Source organism: Eptesicus fuscus, chromosome 14 (genome assembly GCF_027574615.1).
Source record: "Eptesicus fuscus isolate TK198812 chromosome 14, DD_ASM_mEF_20220401, whole genome shotgun sequence".
NCBI classification, from domain to species: domain Eukaryota; kingdom Metazoa; phylum Chordata; class Mammalia; order Chiroptera; family Vespertilionidae; genus Eptesicus; species Eptesicus fuscus.
This window is the reverse complement of record NC_072486.1, coordinates 54,624,113-54,651,785: the sequence shown is the minus strand read 5'-3', so window position 1 is coordinate 54,651,785 and position 27,673 is coordinate 54,624,113. Positions and strand designations below refer to the sequence as shown.

Genomic DNA, 27,673 nt, shown 5'->3' with positions numbered 1-27,673 from the left:
ACTGTCCTGTGCACCGAGAGGTCAGATTCAATTCCCAGTCAAGACACATGCCTGGGTTGAGGGCTCAATTCCCAGTGGGAAACATGCAGGAAGCAGCAGATTGATATTTCTCTCTCACCAATGTTTCTCTCTCTCTCCTGTCTCTGTCTCTCTCTCTCTCTCTCTCTCCCCTCCCCCCCTCACTAAAATGAATAAAAACATATTTTTTAAAAAAAGAAAAAGTAAATAAATAAATTCATACTGGAAAACAACACCAAAAACCAGCCCTCCGGATGTTCCCGTTGAGAGAGCACCATGGTGCGGGAGAGAAAACATCAGATGTAGAATCAGAACACGAGTTCTGCCACTGTCCAGTGGTGTGAGGCCTTGGAAACATTTCTTTTATTTATTCATAGCATTACCCTTCACTCTCCGAAAACTGATTTAAGGCTGCTTGCAATAAAAGTCACTTAAAATTTCCAAGACTCAGTTTCCTCATCCATTAAGTGAGGCTAACAACACTCCTGCCTTTCTTCACTATTTTGCTGTGAGGAGCAAGTCCTTTCCTTGTCAACTATAAAGCATTTCTCAAATTTAAGGAAGTTTAATTGTTTATTACCTCTCACAGAATCTTAGAATTGGGGGGGGGGGGGGAGGCCAATGGGGGAAAAGGAGACATATATAATACTTTAATCAATAATTAAAAAAAAAAAAGAATCTTAGAATTATGTATTCTATTTGCTTCACAAAATTTGCCTCTTCAACATCCACCTCATAAAGACATTAAAAATTGGCAAGTGTTCCTACCATTAAACAATATAAAAAATGCTTAAGAAATAGTACTGCTCACTTTACACCCATTAGGATGACTATTATTAAAAAAATAAAATAAAAAACACAGAAAATTACAAGTGCTGGCAAGGAGATGGAGATATTAGAACCCTTGTGCATTGCTGGTGGGATGTAAAATAATGCAGTTACTGAGGAAAATGGTCTGGAAGTTCCTCAAAAAATTAAACAGAGTTACCATGTGATCCAGCAATTCCACTTCTGAGTATATACACAAAAGCACTGACAGCAGAGTCTCTAAGAGATATTTGTAAACCCATGTTCAAAACAGCATTACAACATTCACAGTTGCCAAAAGGTAGAAGCAACCCAAATATCCATGATGAGTGGGTAAAAAACATGTGGGGTTTACATACAATAGAATGTTATTCAGCTTTAAGAAGGAAGGACATTCTCAGACAGGCTACAGCTAAAGGAACTTTGAGGATATTATGCAAAGTGAAATCAGGCAGTCACAAAAAGACAGATACTGTGTGATTCCACTCACATGAGTTACCTAGCATAGTCAAATTCAAAGAAACAGAAACCAGATGGTGGTTAACAGGAACTGAGAGGAGGAGGAAAGAGGGAGTGATTATAAGAGTTTGGTTTTGTAAGATGAAAAGAGTTCTGGAGACTGGTTGCACAACAATGTGAATATACTTAATGCCACTGAACACTTAGAAATTATCAAGATGGTAAATTTTACATTAAGTGCATTTTTACGCAATTATTGTTGTTGTTCATCAGTACCCTAGGATATTTTTTCCGTTTATTTTTAGAGAGAGTGGGAGGGAGGGATGAGAGAGAGAGAGAAACATCAATGCGAGAAAGACACATCGATAGGTTTCCTCATGCATGTGCCCCTGACCAGGGCTAAGGATCAAGCCTGCAACCCAGGAACATGCCAATGACAGGAACTAAACCCAATATCCTTCGGTACATGGACAAATGCTCTAACCACTGAGCCCACCCACCAAGGCATAATACATATATAAATTTTTTAAGGAAGGAAATTCTGACATGGATTGGATGAACCTTGAAGACATGCTAAGTGAAATAAGCCAGTCACAAAAAGACAAATGCCGTGTGATTCCACTTCTATGATGTCCCTGGAGTAATCAATTTCATAGAGACAGAAAGGAAAATGGTTCCCAGGGGCTGTGGAAATAGGGCAATTGCTTAATGGGCTCAGAATTTGTTTGGGAAGATGAAAAAGTTTTGGAGATGGATGATGGTAATTCTTGCACAACAATGTGAATGTACTTAATGCCACTGAGCTTTATTAAAATGGTTAAAACAGTCAATTGTATCTTCTACTTTACTGCAATTTTAAAAATAACAAACACATTTTTAAAGAAACAGTACTGAGAACAATAAAATAAATTACATGTATTAATGCTAAATTTCCTATGGTAATTGTATTGTGGTTTATGTAAGAGAATGGCCTTGCCTTGAGTAGTTACATGCTCATATATTTAGGTGTGGAGTCTCCTGATGACAGCATACCTCAAATGTTTTAAACACTAAAAAGTTGTGGACATATATATATATATGGACAGAGATAAAGAGAAAGCGATAAAACAATTGTGACAAAATGTAAACAACTGGTTAATCTAAAAAAAAATTATATTTTTTTATTTTAAAAAAAGCTTTATCAAGTAGCTTTTAGAAAAATGATAAACATTTTTAAAAACTTGATTGGTTTTTAATTATTGTATCATTTTCCATACAAACAACTGTAAGTCTACTTTTGCCCACCCCTGTGATTATGTAAGCATTGTGTATGAATGTGGACAAGGTCTCAAAGGGAAAATGAAGAGGGTTTTACGTGGTGAGGGAGAGTGATTGTAGGTCGTTTTTCTTTCCTTGTGATTTCTCTTTATTCCATTAAAATGTAGAGTATATCCCTGTCCGATGTGGCTCAGTCCGTTGAGCGTCATCCCATGCACCAGGAAGGTTGTGGGCTCAATCCCCAGGAGGAGGCAGCCAATCAATGTTAGATTCTCACATTGATGTTTCTCTCTTTCTCTCTCTCTCTCCCCCCGACCTTTCTCTCTCTCTAAAAATCAATAAACATATATATATATATACATATACATACACATATATACACACACACACACATATATACATACACACACACATATATACACACACACACACACACATATATATATATATATTTAGAAGTAGACAGTAGAAAGGGTTCACCTCTCAACCCGGTCCTTCTCGGGTTGTGCTTGCTGTTGCAGATGTCCTGGATGTTCTGCACCACTTCCCGGCTCAGTCCGTGCTCCCTCATCATCACCAGCACCTTTCTGTCCATTAGGTTATGAGACCGGAGGCAGTTGGCAAAACCACAGTTCCCTCGGGTGAAGTGTTCACAAATGTGGAGTCTTTCGCACGGTGGCTGCTGGCCACAAATCTTTTTTCGGCCTTCTCCCTTATAATGTTTGCATATCTACAGAGGAGAGAATGAGAGTCAGCGACCAAAGTCCTTCCTGTGTGCTACACCTTCATTAAGGAAAGTCTGAGTACACAGAAATTTCAAAAGCAGGCAGAGATATACCAAAGGGGGAAAGAGAACCAGTGGTGTGAAGAGAAGTGAAAATTTGTGCCTGACACTGTAACACTGTAAGGATTGCTCAAATTACTAGTTGCACTGCTCTGTTTATAATCCTATCTAATAAAAAAGTAATATGCAAATTGACCATCACTCCAACAAACACTATGGCTGCCCCCATGTGGACACAAGATGGCCACCACAAGATGGCCAGCAGGGGAGGGCAGTTGGGAGGGACCAGGCCTGCAAGGAAGGGCAGTTGGGGGCAATCAAGCCCACGGGGGAGGGCAGTTAGGGGTGACCAGGCCAGTAGAGGAGGGAAGTTGGGGGCGACTGGACCTGCAGGGAAGGGCAGTTGGGGGGGACCCAGGCCTGCAGGGGAGGGCAGTTGGGGGGGCAGGCCTGCAGGGGAGCACAGTTAGGGGTGACCAGGCCTGCAGCGGAGGCCAGTTAGGGGTGACCAGGACTGCAGGGGAGGCCAGTTAGGGGCAATCAGGCTGGCAGGGGAGTGGTTAGGGGGTGATCAGGCTGGCAGGCAGAAGCAGTTAGGGGCAGTCAGGAAGGCAGGCAGGCGAGCGATTGGGAGCCAGCAGTCCTGGATTGTGAGAGGGCAGTCGGACATCCCTCGTGGGGTCCCAGACTGGAGAGGGTGCAGTCTGGGCTGAGGGACACACACTCCCGTGCACAAATTTCATGCACCGGGCCTCTAGTTGTTAATATTAGGCAAACAGTAGACAAATGCAGCAGCAAATCAATTGTATTAGCAGAATATTGTCTTCACTGCATGTGTAGTTGGGGTACGAATTCCAAACCTATGGCTGAGTTTCTTCCAGTGTGATCAAAAGTATCTTCTTTCTTTGCTCTGAATAAAACTGAATTGTGGGTTCTCTATATAAAGTGGCATTATGGGCTTTCCCTCTTTTTGCAAAGCGATTTCTGCCTAGTTTATTGTCTAGTTAACTTCAGTTTAGTGACTTTTTAAAAGTTGACATTGTAAATAAAACAACTTGCAAAAGTTTTCTGAAATAGAGTTAACAATGTATTATCTTTATTCATGAGTTGGAAGCTGGAAAAGGCTACTTGAGGTAAATGTTCTGAGTGGGATTATTAGGATGTCTTCCAGCTTCCTGGAGTCAAGGAATACCACTGGTATTGATTAGCCCAGTGGTAGGCAAACTCATTGGTCAACAGAGCCAAATATCAACAGTACAACGACTGAAATTTATTTTGAGAGCCAAATTTTTTAAACTTAAACTTCTTCTAACGCCACTTCTTCAAAACAGACTCGCCCAGGCCGTGGTATTTTGTGGAAGAGCCACACTCAAGGGGCCAAAGAGCCGCATGTGGCTCGTGAGCTGCAGTTTGCCAACCACGGGATTAGCCCATATTTAGCAGGGCTTTCTTAATTGAATCTGAGGACTTGTTTTTGCATTTTTAATCCTATGTTGGTTAGAGACTCAGTTACTACTCAGTTTGTGGTTTTGGAGGCGTGCAAGGAGACAGCCCATTAATGATTCTCATCACTGATGTTTCTCTCTCTCCTCCCTTCCTCTCTGAAATCAATAAAAAAAATATTTTTGCAAAAATAAAGCATTCAGTTAGTCCTACTACTGCATTTTCAGATTACACTTGCTCACACAAGGCTCCCTAGCAGCCTAGCAGAGGAGACATTCCAGACTCCAATTCTCATAAAACGTCAAGCAGGAAGTAAATTGTTGGAATCTCTTAGGTCATTCAACAAAAGCCATCGGTTGGTGTTGCCCCACGAGAGCCCTGGTGCTGAGTTTCTTCCTGGTCTTACTCAATCACGTCCATGAAACAACACTGCCAATTATATATTCTTCCTGCTTTTTAAACCAAGAAATCATAACTTACCTCAGGCAAAAAAAAAGGGTCACTTTGGACGAGAAGCACTGCTAATTCTTCTTTGTTCAGTCCAGAGATCTGATGACGTTTCAGGACTCTAAAGTTCTCTTCTGAGAGAACATCGTGAGAATATTTGCACAAATGTCTGGAAAAAAAAAAAAGACAATTGTCAGTATTTCCAATTCACAGAAAATTTAAAAAATCACCCAGGGAACTTTCAGTCATTGGAAATCAAGACCCATATCCTTTGATAACTAATACAGGTTGGTCCTGCTTTAAAAAAAAATGCACTTTAAAAATATAAATTGATGGCCCAGCCGAAATGACTCAGTTGGTTGGAGCATCCTCTATGCACCGAATAATTCCCGGGCAGGGTATATGCCTGGATTTCTGGTTCAACCCCCAGTCTGGGCACATTTGGAGGGCAGCCAACGAATGTTTCTCCCTCATCGATGTTTCTATTTCTCTCTATTGAAAGGGTTAAAGAGAATAAAACGGGGCAAAGAAAAACTTATTGTGCTTAGCAGATATCTTGCAGAAAGCTTGCAGCCTTGAGCACGGCATAGCTCAGATAACCAGAAGACACCTGGCATGGGAGGAACCAAGGATGGACCAGACCCTTACGTCAGCAGAGCAGCTTGCAGCCAGCAAAAATTAATAAAAACCTATCTCTCCCTGCTCTCTTTGCTGATGCTTTTCTCAGTCTCAGCCCCCTTACACCCAGGTGTCGGGAATAAAATCTCTTTTGATACATTACGGTCTCATGTCATAGGTGCGCGACCCTGGCCCAGTCCAAACCTTTCATCTATCTCACTCTCTCTCTAAAATCAATTTTTAAAAACATATTTAAAAAAAACTGAAACCAATTTATTAGAAATGATTGCTCATCGAGAGACAAAGAATAACGAGGATAACACATTTATGGACTGACTATAGAGTCAGTGAGAAAATAGAATTCCATTTATCAAAGATTTTAATTACACAAAAGTGTTCATTGCTTTATTTCTTCTTCATTTTATATATCAGTGTATACCTGTATAATTTGTGACTATAAAGGAATGTAACAAGCTCTTAATGGTAGAATTCAAACAAGTCTACAGAAAGAGATAAAAACCCCTTCACTTTAAGTCTTTGATTATGTAGGTCAACACTATCCCGAATATGTCATATTTATATGACAATGAGATTGTTCTCTCATCCAAGCTTTCCAAGATATAAGCCCTACATGGCTACTACGCATTTAAAATAGAGCTAGTGAAACTTAGGAACAGCATTTTCTATTTACTTTATTTTAATTAATTTAAATTTGAATAGCCACATATAACTAGTGACCACCATACTAAGTGGCAAAGATTTAGATCTTGGCTATTCAAAGTGTGGTAGGAGAGCCAGTAGTACCTGGGAACTTGTCAGAAATTTAGAATCTCAGGCCCTACCCTAGTCCTACTGAATCAAAATCCATCTTCCAGCAATATCTCCAAATGATGAAATCACGCTTAAGTCCAAGATGCACTGATTTAGATCACTGAGAAGTCCTGATAGCACTGATAGTCCACATAACAAACTCATTCCACTTTTTAATCTACATATGCTACCTAACTTATCACCAAAGTTCTCAGATTTATGCTTTTAATAGTTATTAATATGATGGGATATTGCCCTGGCTGGGTTGCTCAGTTGGTTTGAGTGTCGTTCTGATATGCCAAGGTTTCAGGTTTGATCCCCTGTCAGGGCACATAAAAGAAGCAACCAGCCCTAGCCTGTTTGGCTCAGGGGATAGAGCGTCGGCCTGTGGACTAAAGGGTCCCAGGTTCAATTCCTGCCAAGGACACATGCCCGGATTGCAGACTCGATCCCCAGTGGGGGGCATGCAGGAGGCAGCCGATCAATGATTTTCTCTCATCATTGATGTTTCTAACTCTCTCTCCCTCTTCCTTCCTCTCTGAAATCAATAAAGAATATTTTTTTTTAAAGAAGCAACCAATGAATGCATAAATTAGTGGAATGACAAATTGCTGTTTTGGTCTCTCTCAAAATCAATCAAAAAATATATATGATGGGATGTTCTATTTTCTAGTTTGCACAACCATTATCAAATTATCAGGTGGTTAGGTTATGGCCAGATTTTCACTATATAAATAGTGTGACTACAATTACCTTTATACATGCCGGAAACCTGTCATTGTCACTAATAGAGAAATGTGAAAAGGGAATCTGGAAGGCTGGTCAACCTTAATTGCTCCGAATGGTCGGCGCTAATCACTCATTGTTTAGTTGAGACATTGGTAGTTAAAGCAGCCTCCACCTGTTAGTCATATGTAAATTCTTGCTGATAGGCTATTATTCGAATTTCCTGCCTAAAGGATATGGGTGTTTCTCATAACCTTAATAAAAGGGATAGCAAGGCCAGAGCAGTGGTAGTCCTCTCTATTGGGCTCCCGCTTGGCCCCCAATATTCCCAAATTAATACTTTTCTAGTCTCTTTCATTTGTGTGCGGCCTTCTCCAGAACCCGAACCCTGAACCAGAACACTGAACCACGCGGGACGTGAAAGGGGTTCCCACAATACAAATAACCTCTCTTTCTGTGTTATTTTCCTGGGATTTATTCCTTTGGGAGTATTCCCCCAAGGACACAATTATTTTCTTGGCAGCTTGTGTTTCATTTTGATCTACTGCTATCCAGAAAACATACCAATATGTGAGTGTGATTATTTCCCCACAAGCACATTAACATTGAGTTTTATTATTTTGCTATTTCAAATAGGTATGAAATACTTATATTTTTAATTTAAACTTAACAAATATCTCCATTTATTTGCCTTGTTCTATTTTCCTTATTGAGAATTAAAATCTTTCTTTTAATAGTTTTCCTTCGTTTCCCAAATATTAAACATTTATCTGTTGCCATTTTTTTAGTTCATTGTTACTAGTAAACAGAAATGCAAATGACTTTGCAAAAACGATCTTGCTGAAATTGATCATTTGTTTTTAAATGTAAACATCTAAGGTAAAAGTTATTCTCTAAGAATTAATCTTTGAAAGTCACTTATTCTCGTGCCGCGGCCTGTGTGTAAGGCGTTTCTGAAATTCTCTGGAACTGCCTTCAGATCTAGCGGTGGAGCCTCGGGAGAAAAATCACAGAATCAGTCACTGTCAGCCACCTTCCAACCCTGCAGCCCTGCCACGCACTTTGCCTCTCGGGAAGTCAAGGGCAGCTAGCCAGGCCCTGGCACGGCCTCTATCCCAGCCATTTTCTCAGGCGGCCCTCTCCCCTTTCTCACCAGGTGGCCCTGGCTTTTAGCCATTTCTGGCACTTCTAGATAAGGCTGACCTCAGCTCTCTGCTTGCTTTGGGTTCTGTGGTTTCAGATAACTGCTCCCCAGCAACCCTCACCACCCAGAGCCCTCAGCAGCTGGGCGAAGACTCCACCTTATCGCTCCCTCGAGCCCCATGGGAGGGGGTGATCTGAAGAGAATCTACAGCAGGAAGGGCCCAGCCTCCAGCCCAGAACAGAAAGCCCCTCCATCATAGCTTTATGATGTGTGTGAGCCTCATTACCTCAGAGGGCATCTCACTCCACTGGCCTTGCCGTTAATGATCCTCTTGACATGGAGCTTAAAATAACCTCATTGAAACACCCCACCACTAGCTAGACAGGTTCTGCCCTCTGCCTGGGAGATAAGTAACAAGTGTTTATCAGAGGGAATTAAGAATCTTTCCCTTTAGCTCCAATCCAGACATCCTGAACACAGAGCCAAGACTATGGCACCTCTCCTGCCACCTAAATAGGGTCACAGAAGAGGACCCAGCCCTCTCCAGGTCCCAGAGAGATGCAGCGTTGGTCACAACTAGGTGTCTGTCACGTCCTAACGGAGGAGTGGGACACTTCCAAGGTCCCTGAAGTCAGTATTTCCTCTAAACGCTACAGGCAGCCAGGCAGCCTAATGGGGACTCCTCTGCCTGGAAGCCTGCGTTCCAGGCTTTTCCAAGCCCAGCCAGGACACTCCTGCCTGAGGAAGAGCCCACCCAGCACACGCTGCACTGGCTGGGTCCTCGACGCTGCCCGTCTGAGGGCCAGTTCCACCTCTCATTTCCCTTCTCCATCCTCAGGGAAACGGCTCGCTCCTCTAGATTCCAGGACACTCACCTTGAACCCAGCCTGTCTGCACCATCTGTGTCTAGCCTTGGTTTCTGACCTGCAGCCCCCATTCCCCGGCTCCCTCGGAGACCCTGCTCAGTGTTCCCACCTTCCCTAGACTTCTCTCTCTTCGCTCTAATTGCAGCATATTGATCAGCCACGGGATGGGGGTGGGATTGTGCTCACCTATTTGGGGGTAAGACCGGAAGGACAGAAACTAACATTTATTACATATTCACTGAGTGACAGGAACGTGGTGTCTGTCATTGAATTTACTTGTCACGATAACCCTAAGGTAACAGTTTACTTTTTACTTTGGGAAACCGAGGCTGGGTAAAATGAGAATTCCAAGTGATAGATCCTCCCTTCCCCCAACTGGTGGGCGGAGTATGACGGACGTCACCTGCGCCGGCCAGGACACCCCCGAGACATTGAACCACCAATCAGCGAGTGCCAAGTGCCCCTGGGCCCACCCCTTCCGGTTCCGCACTGGGCCCAGCCCCTTCCCGTTCCTCCTCTCAAAAGACGTCTGCACGTGTTGCTGTCTCTCCCAGTCTGCGGGGCAGCCGGCTGAGGTCCTCCTTCCCCTCCTCCCCCTCCTCCCCCACCTCCCCCTCCTCCCCCTCCTGTATTTAACCATTTTTAACCATTTTAAATTTTAACCATTTTAAAATTTAACCATTTTATAATGGTTAAATACTTTTTAAAAAGCAAACCATTATTAAGTGTTATTTCTTGCTTATAAACTTATAGATAATTTACATTTTATTCATTTTTATTCTCAGTATCTTCCAAATTTTCCGTGGTGAATATGTAGTACTTTTGTAATAAGGGTGTCCACAGCCCTGCCCTAATAGGCCCCTGTGTCTCAGTGTCCCGTGGTAATCACTTGTTTCTCTTGCTGCTTTTAATATTCTTAAGAGGTTAGCATGGGGTGGGGATGGGGGGAGGTGGAGGCAAGGTTCTAATCCAGGTCTTACTGACACAACACTATGTCACATCTGTTCAGGTCTTGCTTGAGGCTAAGGGACTAGGACAGTGGTCAGCAAACTCATTAGTCAACAGAGCCAGTCAAGGGCACATCCCTCCTCCCCCTCCTCGCTGTCTCTCCCAGTCTGCGGGGCAGCCGGCTGAGGTCCTCCTTCCCCTCCTCCCCCTCCTCCCATCATGGACTTTCTACCCTCCTCCTCCGTAATGAATCTCGCTCGTTAGTGCGGAATAAACTTCCCCTTTAACATGTCTTGGTCTCCGACGCCCGTTTCCTGCGCCTCGAACCTTTCACAAAGATGACTCAAATACCCAGATCTCAAAACACAAACAAAAACCTAATCTGGACAAACAAAAACAGACAAACACTTTTCCAAATCAGAAAGGAAAAAAGAAGAAAAAAAAACATTCTGGATTACTTAAGCCACTGTACTAAATGGAAACTTGAGAGCAGAGTCCAAGGAGAGAGGATGCGTATAAACCAGTGATGGCGAACCTATGACACACGTGTCAGCATTGACATGCGTAGCCGCGTAGCCATTTCTGATGACACACAGCTGCTGAGGCGGTCACATGCCGAGGATGAAACATTTGCTGCTCCTGAGGATGAAACATTTGCGAAATAATGTTTTTTCCTCAAAGTGACACACTACCCGAGTTATGCTCAGTTTTTTGGCGAAGTTTGACTCACCAAGCTCAAAAGGTTGCCCATCACTGGTATAAACCATAGAGAGGGTGTAGCAGGTAGATGCCTCCGTGTTCAGGTTTAAGGTGGCAGAAGCTTCCTTTCCATTTTCTTCTGACCATTTTGTCCCCGCTCCAGGTCCCTCACATTGGCTAGTAGGCTTAAGCCAAGAAACAGTGTGAAACACTCCCATGGCTTCTTGGGGTTCTCTAAGGCAGTGGTTCTCTAAGAGAGGTCCCTGAACAGGCATCACCTGGGAAGCTGTCAGAAATGCAAATTCTCAGGCCCCATCCCAGACCTACTGCATGAGCCTCAAACTTTTACCCACATCAGAACCATCTAGGGGCTGATTGTTGGGCCCCACCTCCAGAGTTTCTGATCAGTAGGTCTGGGGGACGGGGCTGGGAATTTGCATTTTTAACAAGCTACCAAGTGGTGCTGAGGCTGCTGGTCCAATTAAGTACTAGGTTCAAGATTACCTTTGAAAGGGCTAAAGAGAATAACTCGGGGCAGAGAAAAACTGATTGTGCTTAGCAGATATCTTGCAGGAAGCTTGCAGCCTTGAGCGCGCATAGGTCAGATAAACCAGAAGCCACCTGGGGTGGGAGGAACATCAGCCAGCCGAACTGCTTGCAGCCAGCAATAGCTGATAAAAGTCTCCCCGCTTCTTACACGCTCCGCTGACTCAGTTGTCGGACTCAGCCCGTCTGCACCCAGACGCCTGAAATAAAAACTTTTTGACACCCTATAGCCTCATGTCGTAGGTGCGCGACCCCGCCCACTCTGAACCTTTCAACCTTCTCCAACAGAGGACAATGGGGTCCCCCAAAAGGTCGGTTTGCAGCCATAGGACTCCCCACCTCCTTAGCACAGTCAAGAGCTCCCTTACACACCATGATGAACTGCCCAGGGAAAAACAATTGTTTGCAGACAAACTTCAAGCAGTAAGCGTTGGGATAAAAGATAGCCTTTAAAAACAGCACAGGTGGCCTTGAAAGAGGCAGAATTGTTTCTGTCAGGAATCTCAGGCCAAAGGCTTAAACACAAATGACCTCAGTTTGCTCTTCCAGCCACAAAACAAAATGTTCTTTTAACCCTGGCAAATACATCCTCCCCCACCTTCGGAGTAGTGTCATCCCTGGACGGAAAAAGGCGCCACTTACTAAACCTGAGGAGCTCAGGGGAGGCCTACACGCAGCCTTACAAACTCAGAGACCAGGAGTGGCCACATAGGATAGTCTGAAATTGTAACTTTTTAACTAAAGCAGTTCATGGCGGCAGTCACGTCCTAGGCCAGTATTTTCCCCTAACAAAGGTCAAAAATGTTTACCTTAACTTGAGTCTGCGGTCTTTTTTTTTTTTTGCATTTACCATAACATTTCTTTGGAATATCAAAGTAATTTTCCTTCCCCCACCACTCTAAGCACAATTACACCAGAGCAAAGACCACAAATCTTCACATTATTATGTTGTTTACTGTTACCTATCCTGCACCCGCCTCGATAAAAAAAATATATCTATTCCTTTCACTTTTTATCCAATTCCAGAGGTTTTCCCGCTCTGCTTTCTCCCGCCTTCCCAATCTCTCACCAGTGGATTTCCTGCAACCCCCTTGCACTTCCTCCTTTGACTGCAATGTCGAAAATAAGATGCAAAACTGCCATTTTGCAGAGCATTTTCTCAATCCGTTGAGATTTTGCTTCCCTGGTCGTCAGTTTGGCTCAACTAAACTCAAACAGATTTTCTACAGGTTTGAGCGTTTCTTAGGTTGCCAGGAGGTTTGGAAATACCTCAACCTGGGCCACACCCTCAGAGGCCGATTTAGCCTGACGGGAAGTGGGGCCCGGGCTGAGAGCCGGGCCTGCACGGGTCCGATTATTAGACTGCGGGTTAGGTTCCTGAACGGGTCGGCCACCTACGAGCTGTTCCACTTCACACGTCGGTAAACACAGCAGCAGCTCTGGGCTGCACAGCCCGACCAACGGGGGAAAGATAATAACCAAGCGAGAGTCTAGTGTTTTTAACAGTAATTTGTATCAAAATACTCCTTCCCGTCTCTCCCTCACCCCCCTCGGCTTCTCAACACCTGGTGGGGGGTTGGTAAAAACAAAGAGGTACTTAATTTGTACAGAAAGCAGGAAATAGCTCACCATAATATAAGCCAGGTGAAAAGGGATGGGTGAAAGATAAAATCTAGAGAACACTGGTCTAAAGAATAACATGTCATCAATGAAGCAAACCCTAGTCCTGACCCGGGGGCTCAGTTGGTTAGAGCATCGTGTAGGTCAGCGGTCTGCAAACCGAGGCTCACGAGCCACATGCGGCTCTTTGGCCCCTGGAGTGTGGCTCTTCCACAAAATACCACGGCCTGGGTGAGTCTATTTTGAAGAAGTGGCATTAGAAGAAGTTTAAGTTTAAAAAATTTGGCTCTCAAAAGAAATTTCAATCGTTGTACTGTTGATAGTTGGCTCTGTGGACTAATGAGTTTGCCGACCGCTGCTCTAGGTAAGCTGCTGCGGAGTGTCTCCTCCGCCGGGGCACATACCAGAATCAACCAGTGATGGCATAAGTAAGTGGAACAACAAATCTGTATCTCTCTCTCTCTCCCTTCCTCTCTATAAAAGTCAATATACATAGGCTCAGGTGAGGAGTTTTACAAAATCCCAATACCCATGTCAGACATTAAATCAGAATTGTCTAGGGGGTAGGAGTCAGGCATCAGTATTTTTTAAAGATTTTGCAAGTGATTCCAATGAGCAGCAAAGTCTGGGTGCTATCCGTATCAGGATGGAGAAAAAGTGAAAAAGTGTAGGGAGTGGCAAGAGTAGAGTAGGAGGCACTGCCAAAATCCTGATTAGACGAAGCAGGTCAGACAAGCCTACTCTCCTCGCACACGCCCCTGGCTCCCCCTGCCAAGCTTCCAACATGGATCCCCTGGGGAGTTAAGAATATTAAAACAAACTAGAGAGAAATATTAACTCGCTCAACCGTATCTGAGGATTTCTTTAGCGAGAAAGGAAGGGGCAGAAGCTTCAGAACAGTCTACTGTCTGCGACGCAAAGTATGTGCTCAGGAAATATTCTTGATGGGGTGACTGGAATGTCCCCGTTTCCTGTGTCTCCTGTAATCCTACCAAATAGAAGCAAGGAAAAGGTCACCTAACCTCGGAGAGAACAGTACAGTCTTCACTTCTTCATCTCTATTCACTCTGCACTGAAGAACCCGTTTCTCTTTTACGGCCCCCTCCCACCCCCCTACCCCCACCCCCACCCCCACCCCCTTGCAAGCAAAGAAGCCACACATAAAACCTGCCTTCTCACTCTACCAGGAAGTGATCCTCACATCCTGTTTCTGAAAGTGTGGTCCCTGAGCCTCTGCAAAGGAATCCTGAGTGATGTTAAAAACGCAGATTCAGATTCCGGGCCCCAACCAACTCCTTCTGAACCAGAAGTTCTGATGTGTGACTTGGGGATCTGCATTTAAATAAGCTCCCCCCCCCCCCCCCCACACACACACACACACCCTCCCACCCCCCACCAGGTGATCCAGATGTACAGCAAGTACTGCTCCAAGGCTGGGGGCCACACAAGATTGATCCATCAGCGCTGAGGGGAGGGGGGGAAGTGTTGCAACTCTCATTTATTTTCTAAAAGAGTAAAAGAATCATTGGCTGGGTTGAGGGGGGTAGGTAATTAACTGGTTAATTTAGAAGGGGCACAAGAGAGCCTCTAGGACTGAAAGAAATATTCTTTATCCTGACCGTGGTGGTTATATGGGTGTATATCCCTTTGTCAAGGCTCTTCAACTGTACCTTTACGTGGTACATTTTATTGTATGTAAATCATACCTCACTAAGGTTGATTTTCAAGTTTCATTAAAAGGTAAAAATGTATCGAATGTTTAATATACAAATTAAGAGTTATGCCTGCTGAAGTGGCTCAGTTGGTTGAGCATTGTCCTGTGCACCAAAATGTTCAATCTCAGGCAGGGACACCAATGTTTCTCTCTCATATACATGTCTCTCTCTCTCTCTCTCTCTCTCTATCTATCTATCTATCTATCTATCTATCTATCTCGGCATGTCCTCAGGGTGAGGATTAAAAAAAAAAAGACATATACATTACATTACATTATTAAATAAATACCGTATTTTCTGGCGTATAAGACGACTAGGCGTATAGAAGATTTTCCTGGGTTAAAAAGTCGTCTTATACGCCGGAAAATACGGTATATACATAATAGGAGTACACGTTCGAAATTTCCTCTACTGACAGGGGCAAGGAATCAGAACTGTTCAGGAACTACTTCTCTCTAGATGACGTCTCTGAACCCGATGCTCTGAGTTGGTCTGAAACATATGGAGTCTCTTCTCAGTAGGGAAGTGTTGAAAGATCATAAAATAAGTCTCTCCTCTCTCCTTCCAACCCGAGTGCAGCTCCCCTGCTCCAACTTGGTTAAACTGGTTTCTCACTGGGCCTGATGTCCTTGGTCCTTCTGGATTCATTCGCTCCTTTCCCACCCCATCTCGGGGCCTTCCTAGTTCCAAAGGAGCCTACAGGTAAAGGTCACCACAGAGGCCTGTTTGGAAGTAAATGTGGTCAGAAACAGTAAGCATATTAGAACTCTTTTATAGAAGGGAAACAAATCTATACTTATTTTAAATATTTAATTTTGCCATCTCTATATTCTGTTTAAAAGTAGAAAATATTGGGGGAGTGGGGATAAAAGAGTTTGCATGCATATAAGTATAGCCAATGGACACAGACAATGGGGGGGCGGTGAAGGCCGGGGGGGGGGGAGGGGCGGGGGCAGGCTGGGGGAGGACAATGAGGGGAAAAGGGGACATGTAATACTTTAAACCAGGCGTCCTCAACCTACGGCCCGCAGGCCACATGCGGGTGTTTTTGCCATTTTGTTTTTTTACTTCAAAATAAGATATGTGCAGTGTGCATAGGAATTTGTTCATAGTTGTTTTTAAACTATAGTCCGGCCCTCCAACGGTCTGAGGGACAGTGAACTGGCCCCCTGTTTAAAAAGTTTGAGGACCCCTGCTTTAAACAATAAATAATTTTTTAAGTAGAAAATATTGTTATCAAATGCCTATCACTATTTTGGATTTTATCATGATTCAGTATCATTTATAAGGTCATGGTTTCTTTTTTTAAAATATATTTTATTGATTCTTACAGAGAGGAAGGGAGAGGGATAGAGAGTTAGAAACGTGGATGAGAGAGAAACATCGATCAGCCGCCTCCTGCACATCCCCCACTGGGGATGTGCCCGCAACCAAGGTACATGCCCTTGACCGGAATCAAACCTGGGACCCTTCAGTCCGCAGGCCGATGCTCTATCCACTGAGCCAAAACAGCCTGGGCAGGTCATGGTTTCTTAATGTCTACAGAAAGCTGAAGAAAATGATCATCAAATTGGATCAAATTAAAATAAACTCAAAGAGAAAAATTTCCAAATGAGCACTCACCCTCCTGGGAGCCAGACCGTGCCTTTCGCTTTCCCTCTCCTTTTCCCTCCCCCGCCCCTCCCTCCCCCTACCTCTCCCAGGCAGGTTACCATTAGCTTCCTCACTCCCAAGCTCCAAGCTCCCTTCCTTTACCTCCATAACTTGCTTCCTAAATCCATTTCTTTCTTCTTTTATAAATGTGTTTTTATTGATTTTTTTAGAGAGAGAAGGGAGAGGGATAGAGAGATGGAAAGATCTGCTTCCTCCTACACACCCCCTACTGGGGATCCAGCCTGACACCTGGGCATGTGCCCTGACAGGGAATGGAACTGGTTGGATGGGTCTACGCTCATGGGTCATGGGTCAACGCTCAACCACTGAGCCACATTGGCCTGGCCTAAGCCCATTGCTCTTAGAAACTACTTCTTCTACCTCTGTGATTTAACAAAAAAATGTTCTCTTACCAAAAACATAAAAAATAGAAGAGAACTTCCAAATGATTCTTACAGGGTACACACCTCCGTGCCTTGATGTCGCAGAAAATAGCACGTCCCCAAGCCATCGGCCTAACACCATGACTACTCGGACAGAGCACAATTAGCAACAGAAGGAACTTCCAGGAAGACACCTCCTGGGTAAATACACCCACACCAATGACATGTAAAAGGCAAACCTACTAGTAAGTGAAAGAAGCCAGACACAATGCAACCGATCTTGTATGATTCCCTTTAGAGGAAACATCCAGAATAGGCAAATCTGCAAAGACAGCAGGTCAGAGGTGCCATGGGCTGGGGAGAGGAAGAAGAGTTGAGGTATGGTAGCAATCATCTCAGGTAGAAACTGCAGTTTAACTTTAACTTTAACCCTGCTGTTTCGGCTTCTGTACTTATTTGCTTGCTAAAACAATAGAAAAGTTATTTTGATTTTCTGAACGTATGTATGCTATCCCAATCGATTGAATACTCCATTGTTGGTGGTTTGAATATCCCATTGATTGTGATCTCACTGGTTATCGAAGCACATTCTTCTGTACCTGGAGACCAGGACAGCGCAATTACCCTAAATTGCCTCAGTGGCTCCAGATAATGTGTTTCGGGTGACTCAGTGGTTGATTCAGTGATCCAAAGACCCAAAACTATAATTAATCTTTACAGATAACTAACTTGCTCAATTTCGCTTCTGTAACTGCTTTGTGCAAACCAGGTCCCTCATTCCAAACCCAAAGATGTAATCAATAACTTTGTGATATTCTGCCTATATAAGCCTGATGTAGCCAGCATTTCGGGGTTGCTAGATTTGGAGTGCTTTTGCCCCCTCATAACCACCGGCTTTTGAATAAATGACTTCATAATTTGACTTTTTGATTGAGGTGTCCTTTGTGAGATTCGGGGTTACACTACAACAGAGTGACTGCTGATGGGTATGGCTTCTTTTAGGGAGATGAAAATGTTCTGGAACTAAACAGTAGTGAGGGTTGCACAACATCATGAGTATGCTTATTGCCACTGAACTATATACAGTTTGCAGTGATAAGAAATAAAATAAATAATAATAAAGTCTATTACAGACAGAGAACTAAAATAACAAAACAAACAAAAAAAAGCAATTACTAAGAAGTAGACATCAAGTAAGACAAGCAATGTGACTTAAAAGAACTACAAGCCAGAATATATAAAGAATTAAAACCAGACCTTGCAGGTTTGGCTCAGTAGATAGAGCGTCGGCCTGCGGGCTGAAGGGTCCTGGGTTCGATTCCAGTCAAGGGCACATGCCCAGTAGGAGGTGTGCAGGAGGCAGCCAATCAATGATTCTCTCTCATCACTGATGTTTCTCTCTCCCGCTCCCTTTCTCTCTGAAATCAATAAAAATATATTTTTAAAATAATAATTAAAACCACAATGAGGTACATTTCACATTCTTGGTATTAGAACAAATTTTAAAAGGCTGATGATATCAATTGGCAAGGAAATGAAGCAAGGGACCCTCATATTCTTCTGCAGGGATAAAACTTGGTATACAGCCCTGGCCAGTGTGGCTCAGTCGGATGGGCATTCTCTTGTGCACCGAAGGGTCGTGGGCTCCATTCTGGTTGCAGGTTCTATCCCTGCTTGGGGCGTGTGCAACCAATCAATCCATGTTCCTCTCACATTGATGTCTCTCTCTGTCTCTCCCTCTCCCTTCCTCTCTCTAAATCAATGGAAACAGCCAGGCCAGTGTGGGTCAGTGGTTGAGTGTCAATTCATGCACCAAGAGGTTGCCGGTTGGATTCCTGGTCAGGGCACATGCCCGGGTTGTGGGCTCAATCCCCTGTGGGGGCTGTATGTGTCTCTCCCTCTCTCCTTCTGTCCCTCTAAAAATCAATAAAAATATTTTTAAAAAAAGACTAATTTTGGGTCTTCACTACTAGATACCTAGGGAACTCTTGCATATGTGCACAAGGAAAGATATATCAAAATGTCCAACACATCCTGGATTGTTATAGCAAAAAATTGAAAACATTAATAATTTGAAAAAATTAATAATATAAAAATTGATATGCAAATTGTGTACATTCATACAAAAGAAAGCTATACATCTGAATGAACTAGAGCAGTCACTCTCCTAAAATCTGTGGGACTGAGGCAAAATAAAGTAGAGGTCCATGCACCAAGTGTCTAAATACTTAACACTAATTAATCAAGCTAAGAAATGGTTCAAGAAAACATGTTCTATCTTCCTATCTTGACAAACATCTATATATATAAAAGCCTAAGCAACCGTTCGACCATTCAACCAGTAGCTATGGCGCACACTGACCACTAGAGGGTAGATGTTCAACGCACAGGCATGGACACATGGAACAGACTGATGAATCTCTGGGGGAAGTGGGGAGGGCAGGAGGAGATTAATCAAAGATCTTAGATGCATACGAGAGGCCCGGTGCACAGATTCATGCACCCGTGGGGTTCCTCGGCCTGGCCTGCAGGGATTGGGCCAAAACCAACAGTCCGACATCCCCCGAGGGGTCCTGGATTGCGAGAGGGTGCAGGCCAGGCCGAGGGACCCCACCAGTGCACAAATCCGTGCACCAGCCCTCTAATACTTTTATAATGACTTGGAAGGCCAAGTTGGAATTTAGAATTCTCAGACGTCAGAGTTCTATAGTAATAAATAACAGAATGAAGAAAGTTCAGCCAGGCTCCTAGCTCCAGCCCACTGCTTCTCTTCCCAACTCAGGCTCTGTGCCACACTGCTCATGCCATCATGCAGAGGCAATGGACATGCCAACCAAATTCCTTCCACGTGTATGAAGACCTGGGGAAGAAGCCCACACAAGCTCCAGAAATAGGCTTGGGAATTCCAGGGTCTCAGGAACTAGAGCATGGTCGAGAAGGCAATGAGGCATTCCTTGGCCTCCTGGACTCCTCAAAAAGTAAGGACACAACTGGAGGAGGGCTGGAACTAGGGCCTGTAGAGCAGAGGGTGCAGGGCAGAAGTCCATCTTGCCCAGTTCTCAAGGTGGTACCAAAATAGGGCTCTGTATATAAGGGGTGAGTCTCGGAAACATCATGCTGCACAAACAAGAGAAATCAAAGCAAAAATTTATACATCTAGTATTGATGACATTTATAGGCTTGAAAACAGGCAAAATAATCCTAAATATTGCTTAGAAATACACACATATGTAGAAAAATAATAAATGAGAAAAATAAACACCAAATGCACCACAGTGGTGATGGGATTGTAAATTGGTACAGCCATTGTGGAAAACAGCATGGAGGTTCCTCAAATAATTAAAACAAGAAATACCAGCCCTGGCCAATGTGTCTCAGTGGTTAGGGTGCCAGCCCACACACCAGAGGGTCTTGGTGGGTTTGATTCCCGGTCAAGGGCCCGTACCTGGGTTCCGGGTTCTATCCCTGGCCCCAATCAGGGCTCATGCAGGAAGAAACCAATCACTGGAGCCCTCTCACATGGAAGTCAGTCTCTCTCTCTCTCTCTCCCCCCCCCACTCCCTCTTCTAGGTATATATTTAAGGAAATGAAATCACTATCTCAAAGAGATATCTGCATTCCCATGCTCATTGCAACATTATTCACAGTAGCCAAGACATGGAAACAACCTAAGTGTCCATGGACAGACGAGAGGATAAAGAAAATGTGGTATATATGTATACAATGGAATATTATGCAGCCATAAAAGAAGTAAATCCTGCCATTTGTGACAACACGTATGAACCTAAAAGACATTATGCTAAGTGAAATAAGCCAGTTACAGAAAGACAAATACTGCATTCATCTCACTTAAACATGGAATCTAAAAAAAAAACGCCAAATTCATTTAAGAAGAGAGTAGAATTGTCAGGAATGTGGGGAGGGATGTTGGTCAAAGAGCACAAACTTTCAGTTATAAGTGAGTAAGTTCTAGAGATCTAAGGTACACCATGGTGACCATAGTTAATAAAAATGTATACTAGTACTAAAATTTGCTGAGAGAATTGATCTTAAGTGTATATTTTTGGCAGTATGGTTTGTTGTAGCCAAAAACTGGAAATATCCCAAGTGCTCATTATTGGAAGAACAGGCACTGAATTGTGATATAAATCATATGATGAAATACTACACAGCTGTTATAATTAATGAACTATCCTGGCTGGTGTGGTTCAGTGGCTAAACATTGACCCATAAACTAGGAGGCCAGGGTTCAATTGCAGATCAGGACATATGCCCAGGTTACAGGCTCGATCCTCCCATGGGAATCAATAAAAATATTTTTTTTAAAAAGATAAGCAAAAATGAAAGATGCAAACATTTATTTATTTTAGAAGGTGAGTTATAAGCTTGTTATACTGTATACTAGAGGCCTGATGCACGAAGATTCGTGCAAGAATGGGTCTTCCTTCCCCTGGCTGCCGGCACCACCTTTGCTCTGGCTGGAGCTGCCTTTCCTCCCACGCTGCCCAGAGGGCCAGGAGCAGCTGGGGTGGTGCTGGGGTGGTGCGGAATGCCTGCATTGTCGCCATGGTGACAATGCAAGCATCCTGCCCCCAGCTGCTGGGCGCCTGCATATGCAAATTAACCTGTCATCTTTGTTGGGTTAATTTGCATACTCACTCCTGATTGGCTGGTGGGTGTCATGAAGGTACAGTCAATTAGCATGTTACTTTTATTAGGTAGATTCTTTTATATAATACTAGGAGCCCAGCGGGCAAAATCACGTGGCGCCGCCCACCCACCTGCAGCCTTGCCTTGACATCTGAACCTGTCCACGCATAGCTCCAGCACGCCTGGCCCAGCCCCTAAACCCTCTGGCCTTCTCTGGCCGCTTAAGCCCCACCCTCAATCCCTCAAGTAGCCTACGGCTGGCCCCGCTTCCACCCCATCTCCAGAGCAATGCCCCAGCTAATATGCTAATGACCTGATCATTACCCATTTCGGCATATTAGCTCTTTATAAGTATAGATAACTTTTGTTACATTAATATACTCAAAATATATATACTCTGGTGCTTGTTATATTATTCTTTGCACTTTTTGTTCTTTTGGGTGGTTGTGGTTTTTTTGTAGGGTTTTTTTTCAGTTTATGAAGCAGTCAACTAACCCTCTCTCCACCTACCAATGTTCACCCAAAGTTCACCACAGGGGGAAAAAGCCATACAAACAGGAAAGAGCACAGAGGAAACAGCCACATGAGCAGAAACCACAAAGCTAGCTGAAGATACACAGCAGCCTGCTTTAAACAGAAATCATGCTTGCAAAAAAATAACTGGAATTAATGAAAGATCACACTTCACACAGCTATTTGACCACACAAGTAGCTAGTTAAGAAGTTATGCAGATCTAGGCTCAACACCAATTCTGCCAGTTATCCGCTACGTGAACTTCAGTAAATTTCTAAACAGCTCTAGGCCTGAATTTCCTTACATTAAGTGGGGCTTACAATATCTACCTCAAAAATCATGGTAAGGACTAACCTGGATACCATCTCTAAAGTACTTATGAGAGTGCTTGGTACATAGTTATTTGCCCAATGAATTCTAGTTTTGGTTTGTGTGTCAGAACTAGGATTAGAACTCCACCAATGGGCATATATTTCAGCAAAGCAAACAGCAATATCCAAACTGATGCACCAAAACAAATAATTACCCAACAATAAAGCAAGCCCTGTTGCTGATTAAAATGTATGGCTAAAAGCGATGTAAGAGAAAAGGTGAACTACAGAATAGGAGGGATCCCATTCATATGTAACAGCCCTACAGAAGCAGTTTTATAAATCCAGCAAAATGCACTGTCCTCAAACAGAACGGTTTACCAAACCGAATGGTAATCTCAGTGTGGGTACCAATTGGTCAAAAGATCCCATTATCCAGTGATCAAAGAATAAAGTCCTCAGATTCCCACACTTCAAGTTTTAGAAGATAAAGTTTTATAAGTTGCTAAGATGGGGAGAACATTTTTAAAACATACTTGGGGGAAAAACATATTTTTAGGTTCCAAGGCAAAAAAAAAAAAAAAAATTCTCCCAAGGGTCCTTATTATGAAGACACAATGTACATTGATGGATTAAAAATTTGTAATTCTCAAATTCAAAAGTGATGTAGGGGAGGGGTGTGGGATGGGAATGGGGGGATGAGGACAAATATGTGATACCTTAATCAATAAAGAAATTTTTTTTAAAAAGTGATGTAAAAGAAATAAAAGTTAATAAAAAATATTACAAGACAAATAAATGTAAGAAATAAGAATGTATCACTTCACTGAAAAAAAAAGTAACTTTAATGAATTTCCCAAAGGATCCATCCAAACTTTCATTGACCAAAGTATCCCTATCTTACACATACATTAAAATACAGAAAAGTAAAGGTTAACAATTTATGACCTTAAGATGTTGTGATGTCTTAAACCAGGCAAAAAATAAAGTTAAAAAAAACTAAAGTTTCTCAAATTCATAAAACTAGTTTCTAAACTAATGCTTCTAAATATATTGTTTATGTAACATATCCACAATAGCTGTCTGATGTGAATGAATCAAAATTATACCTTTTTTTTTGTCAGATCAGCACAAAATTTTGGGTGTGCCAAAGAATTTTAGTAATTAGTTTGTGTGTCATGAGATAAAGAAGATTGAAAATCATAGCTTTAGATAGTATTTATGAAGCAAATGAACTCTTTTTGGTTTAAAATAACACACTGAAGTTAGGGATGTATATAGGGAGTAAGGAATAAATGAAATTGTCTATAATTTTAAAACTGTTGAAGCAAAATGATGTGTACATGGGGTTCATCATTCTCTTTTCACTACTTTAATATAGTTTTTAAAAATCTATAGTAAAAAATCAAAAGAAGCATAGTACTTAAAACTTAATTAGGTTTTAAAGCCAACACAAGTTGGTGAAAAAAAATTTCACAACAGAAAGAGATAACAAAGCCTTTCTACTCTATTGTTATTCAGTATATTACTAGAATGTTCCTTCCTTTCCTTTGTATCTCCCTCTCTTCAGTCCTTCCTTTCTTCCTAATTTCATCCTCGCTGTAACTTAGTTCTCTCCCTCTGTACACACAACTTCCTAAAAGTCAAAAATACCTGCAAATTGGTGCCTCACAACATATTCAATAAGTATTTTTTAAACAACAAGGCACCTTCAAACACTTTTTAAATTTTTTTAGTTTTACCCTAAACACATACAAAAATATTTTTAAATATTATATCAACTACCTCATCCGTTTAAAACATGTCTTTTATATATTTTACTACACATATTATGGGAGGTGAGTAATCGAAAGTTTTTCTCAAAAGTTTGATGACCACCATTTTGGACAGTAGGATGTCACTTCAAGTTTTTAAGGAGGGCAAAGTGTGAAAAGTACTATATAAGAAAAATAATCGGGCAGCACTACCTAGGGACAGAAAAGATGGGGAGAAAGACAGTCATAATTCAACAAGGCATTCATGCAGAAGTGAGATGGACAGGAGGACCAGGCAGGCAGGGGATGGGAGGCTTCCATAAAGGGACTTGGTGATGAAGGTGTTGGGAAGGATGAAAAGGGGGGTGGGGGGAGTGTCGGATACCCTGCCCTGGGGAAAGGAAGAAGAGATGGACTTATATTCCGGTACAGATGCTGCTCAGACCCAGGGAGTCGGAGAGCCTAGATTGGGCTGGAAGGCCGGGGCGGCCTGGGAGGCCAAGGGACACGTGGGGGCCATGCTGGTGGATGTGACAGCTGAACCCAGAAGAGTGAGCTCTCTTAGGGAGAGACGGGAGACAGGCCAAAAAGCGTAACCCAAACCTTGGGGCGCGCCTTGAGGCAATCAAGAACAAGTGGGAACACAGAAAGAGCTGCTGGGAGGTGAGCCACACTCTTTCGAAGTGGCCCCAAGAGCGGGCGGTCCATGGCTCGGCCACGAGGAGGGGCCCCCAGGAAGGAGCGCTGGGAGACAACACATCATCGGTAACCTTGAATGGGGCAACTCTGGTCGGATGGCGCGCATCAGGTGCCAGAAAAGGGACAACGAGGGGAATGGAGACGGACCCAGGTGCGCAGCGCGGCGGGGGTGCTGGGAGCGCGCCTGGGGCCAGAGGTAGCAGAGAGGTAAAGACTCAGGCTCCGGAGAGTGGGGGCTCTCCTTCTTTCCCAAACCTGCCTTCATATTCTCTAGGCCGTGGCGGGTCCCAAAGTGCCGTATTCTAAGGGAGCAGGGAGTTTAAGGGCGGTCTTCCCCAGGCAACATCGCGTTAGCCACATTCGAGGAAAAGTCTGCAGGCGCTGGCGGAAGAGCTCTTTGCAGAGAAGTGAGGGGCTGGAGGAAAAGGCTGTGGGGTGCGAGGTGCCCCGAGGGCTCACCCCTGGCGGACAGCAGCCCCGACCGTCCTCCCAGCCCGGGAGCCGCGGGAGCCGCCCATTCCCTGGCGGCGCACTCACCGATCCGTATGCGTATAGTGGCACCGGCCCAGCAGGTTGAGCTTGCAGAGGTGCAGGTTTCCGCAATCTACCTGGCAGACCTTGCGACGGCAGACCCGAGCTGCGGTGGTGGCCACCACGGACCGGGTGACCCCGGCCCGGCCGCCCGTCTCCAACACCACGAAGCGGCTGGGCCCCGCCGCCTCCAGCACCTCGCAGAGCTGCGCTTCGGAGAGCGCGATCTCGTCGAGCAGCGCGTCCAGGGCCATGCGGCCCCCGTGGGCGCACAGGATTTTGGTGATGAAGCTGCACACCTCCGGGTCCGCCATGGCGCAGCTCGGCGCTGGACTGGCCCGCGGCGCGCGACTCCGCTCGCTCCGGGAGGAATCGAAACTTACGGAGCCCGGGGGCGGGCGCGGGCGGCGCTCGGGCGGGGCGCGGGGTTCGCGAGCGCGCGCTCTCCGCCGCCGTTAGCGGAGCCCGGCGGTTTCGGTTTCCCACTCGGCTCCGGGGCCAGAGGGCAGATCCACCGACCCCGACCCCGGAGTCCGATTTCAAGTCCACCGCGACGGCAAACCGAGTGGAAAGGCGGCCTACTGCGCGGGCGGGCCAGCGGCTCCCGCTGGGTTCTAGGTTGGCGAGCGCAGGGTTCCCCAGCTGCGCGGGGCGAGGCTCCGTCGGAAAGAAGTAGAACCGAAGTGATCCGCAGGCGCTGGTGCGCTTTCTTATAAGCCCGCCGAGGCGCCGCGTGCGTCGCGTTCGGAGGCGCCTGGAGACGTCCTCTCCCCACCCCACCCTTCCAGGAAAGAACACACCTCGTAAGCGCCGACTCCGGGCTGCGAGCCCGGCCTCCCGTGGTCAAATCTTCTCAGCAACTCCGCGAGGGGAGTGTTAGTATCTCCTTTCTGGGTTTGAGGAAGAACCCTGAGCCCTCAAGCTGCAGCCCGATGCTCGACCCACAGGCCCCAGCTCGTGGGCCGCCTGGCCGGGACCGATGTGCACTTTCTCCCACACCACCACCACCGCACGCTCCTGAAATCGGCGGCTCTGCCTCTCCCTCTCCTTTGCCACCTCTGAGCTTTGGAAAGGATCTCTTTCTGACTTTTCTCGTCCTGCCTGTAATCGCTGACCGCGGCGCCCCAGGCATCGTCTCATTCCCTCCGGCAAGCAGTCAGTCAGTCACAAGGGCCTGTTGAGACACATTCCCGGGATCTCAGAAAGGTTTCTCTCTTTGGACATTGGGACAAGACCTTTTCCCCCGTGGGGAACCCACACGGACCTCCAGAGTTGGTATAAAGACTATTGAAAACATTTGAACTACAAAAGATGCATATACGAAATTTTATCTGGAATTCTCTCCATCTGACTAAAGCAGAGCCTCCTGAAAGTACAGCTACCATGAACTCTACGAAAGGAGTTGACTGCTAATATAGTTGTCTGGTGGAGACAGACTGCCCTTTCTAATAGCATCAAACAGCCCCGTAGAACCTTCTATACGCTCCCACTGAAGCCTTAAACTCCCCTCCCCCTTTTGTTAAATTGAGAGACATAATCTTCGGGCTATTCCAGGACTTTTCAATTACTGGGCGCTCCCCACCCCTGTCCATGTGTTAATAAATCTTGTCTTTTCTCCTGTTCACCTGTTGTCAGTTAATTTGCAGGCCCCCAGCACTGGACCCAAGTTGGGAGTAGAGAGAAAGTATGTGTGTGTCTCCCCCCAACACTCCAAGTGAAATAAATGGGTCACTGATCAGATCAGAAATAAACCTTTTTTTAGAAAGGTAGAATTCAGTTGTTAAATTGGAAATTCTACAAAATGATCAATGTGAATTCTCCTCAGTTTAGGAATTTGTAGTAGATGAACTATGTGGAATAGAGGACTTGGGTATGAACACCAGCCAAACATGGGGCCCACACAGGACCATTTGACTTTTTGTTCCCTCTGGCTATTCCGTAGTTGCCTTTGATCCACTTAGTCTTAACTGTGGTCTGACAGGTTCCCAGGAAAGGGCTTTTATTGTCAAACCAATTAGATTCAACAAAGTATATTGTATGTAGGTAGCCCTTACATTACTCACTCTGAACTTGCGGAAGTTTAAGAAATAGTCCCTGCTCTGAAGGAGCTTCTGTTTGGGAAGACATGAAAAAAACACCTCTGTGTTTTAATTGCAGTTTCACCATCTCCCAGAAATATAGTCTTAATTGACCAGTCTAGAATTTGGAAAAATCTGTTATGTGGGCCTTCTCCATCTTTCCCGCAACGCCCAGGAAGAAGAGGCAATCTCC

The 27,673-nt window shown here is 44.4% G+C and overlaps 1 protein-coding gene across 1 annotated transcript in view; it reads right to left on the bottom strand.

Annotated features, from left to right (window-relative positions):
- ZC3HAV1 (zinc finger CCCH-type containing, antiviral 1) overlaps positions 1 to 26,107 on the bottom strand; it is a 54,995-nt gene extending 28,888 nt beyond the window's left edge. Inside the window, exons 1-3 of the mRNA XM_054726551.1 lie at positions 25,409 to 26,107; positions 5,249 to 5,384; positions 3,022 to 3,271 (exon numbers count right to left, since the gene is read on the bottom strand). Of these exons, the coding sequence (XP_054582526.1) occupies positions 3,022 to 3,271; positions 5,249 to 5,384; positions 25,409 to 25,716 (694 nt within the window). The 5' untranslated portion in view covers positions 25,717 to 26,107. The remainder of the gene's footprint in view (positions 1 to 3,021; positions 3,272 to 5,248; positions 5,385 to 25,408) is intronic.
- Positions 26,108 to 27,673: the final 1,566 nt, after the last annotated feature.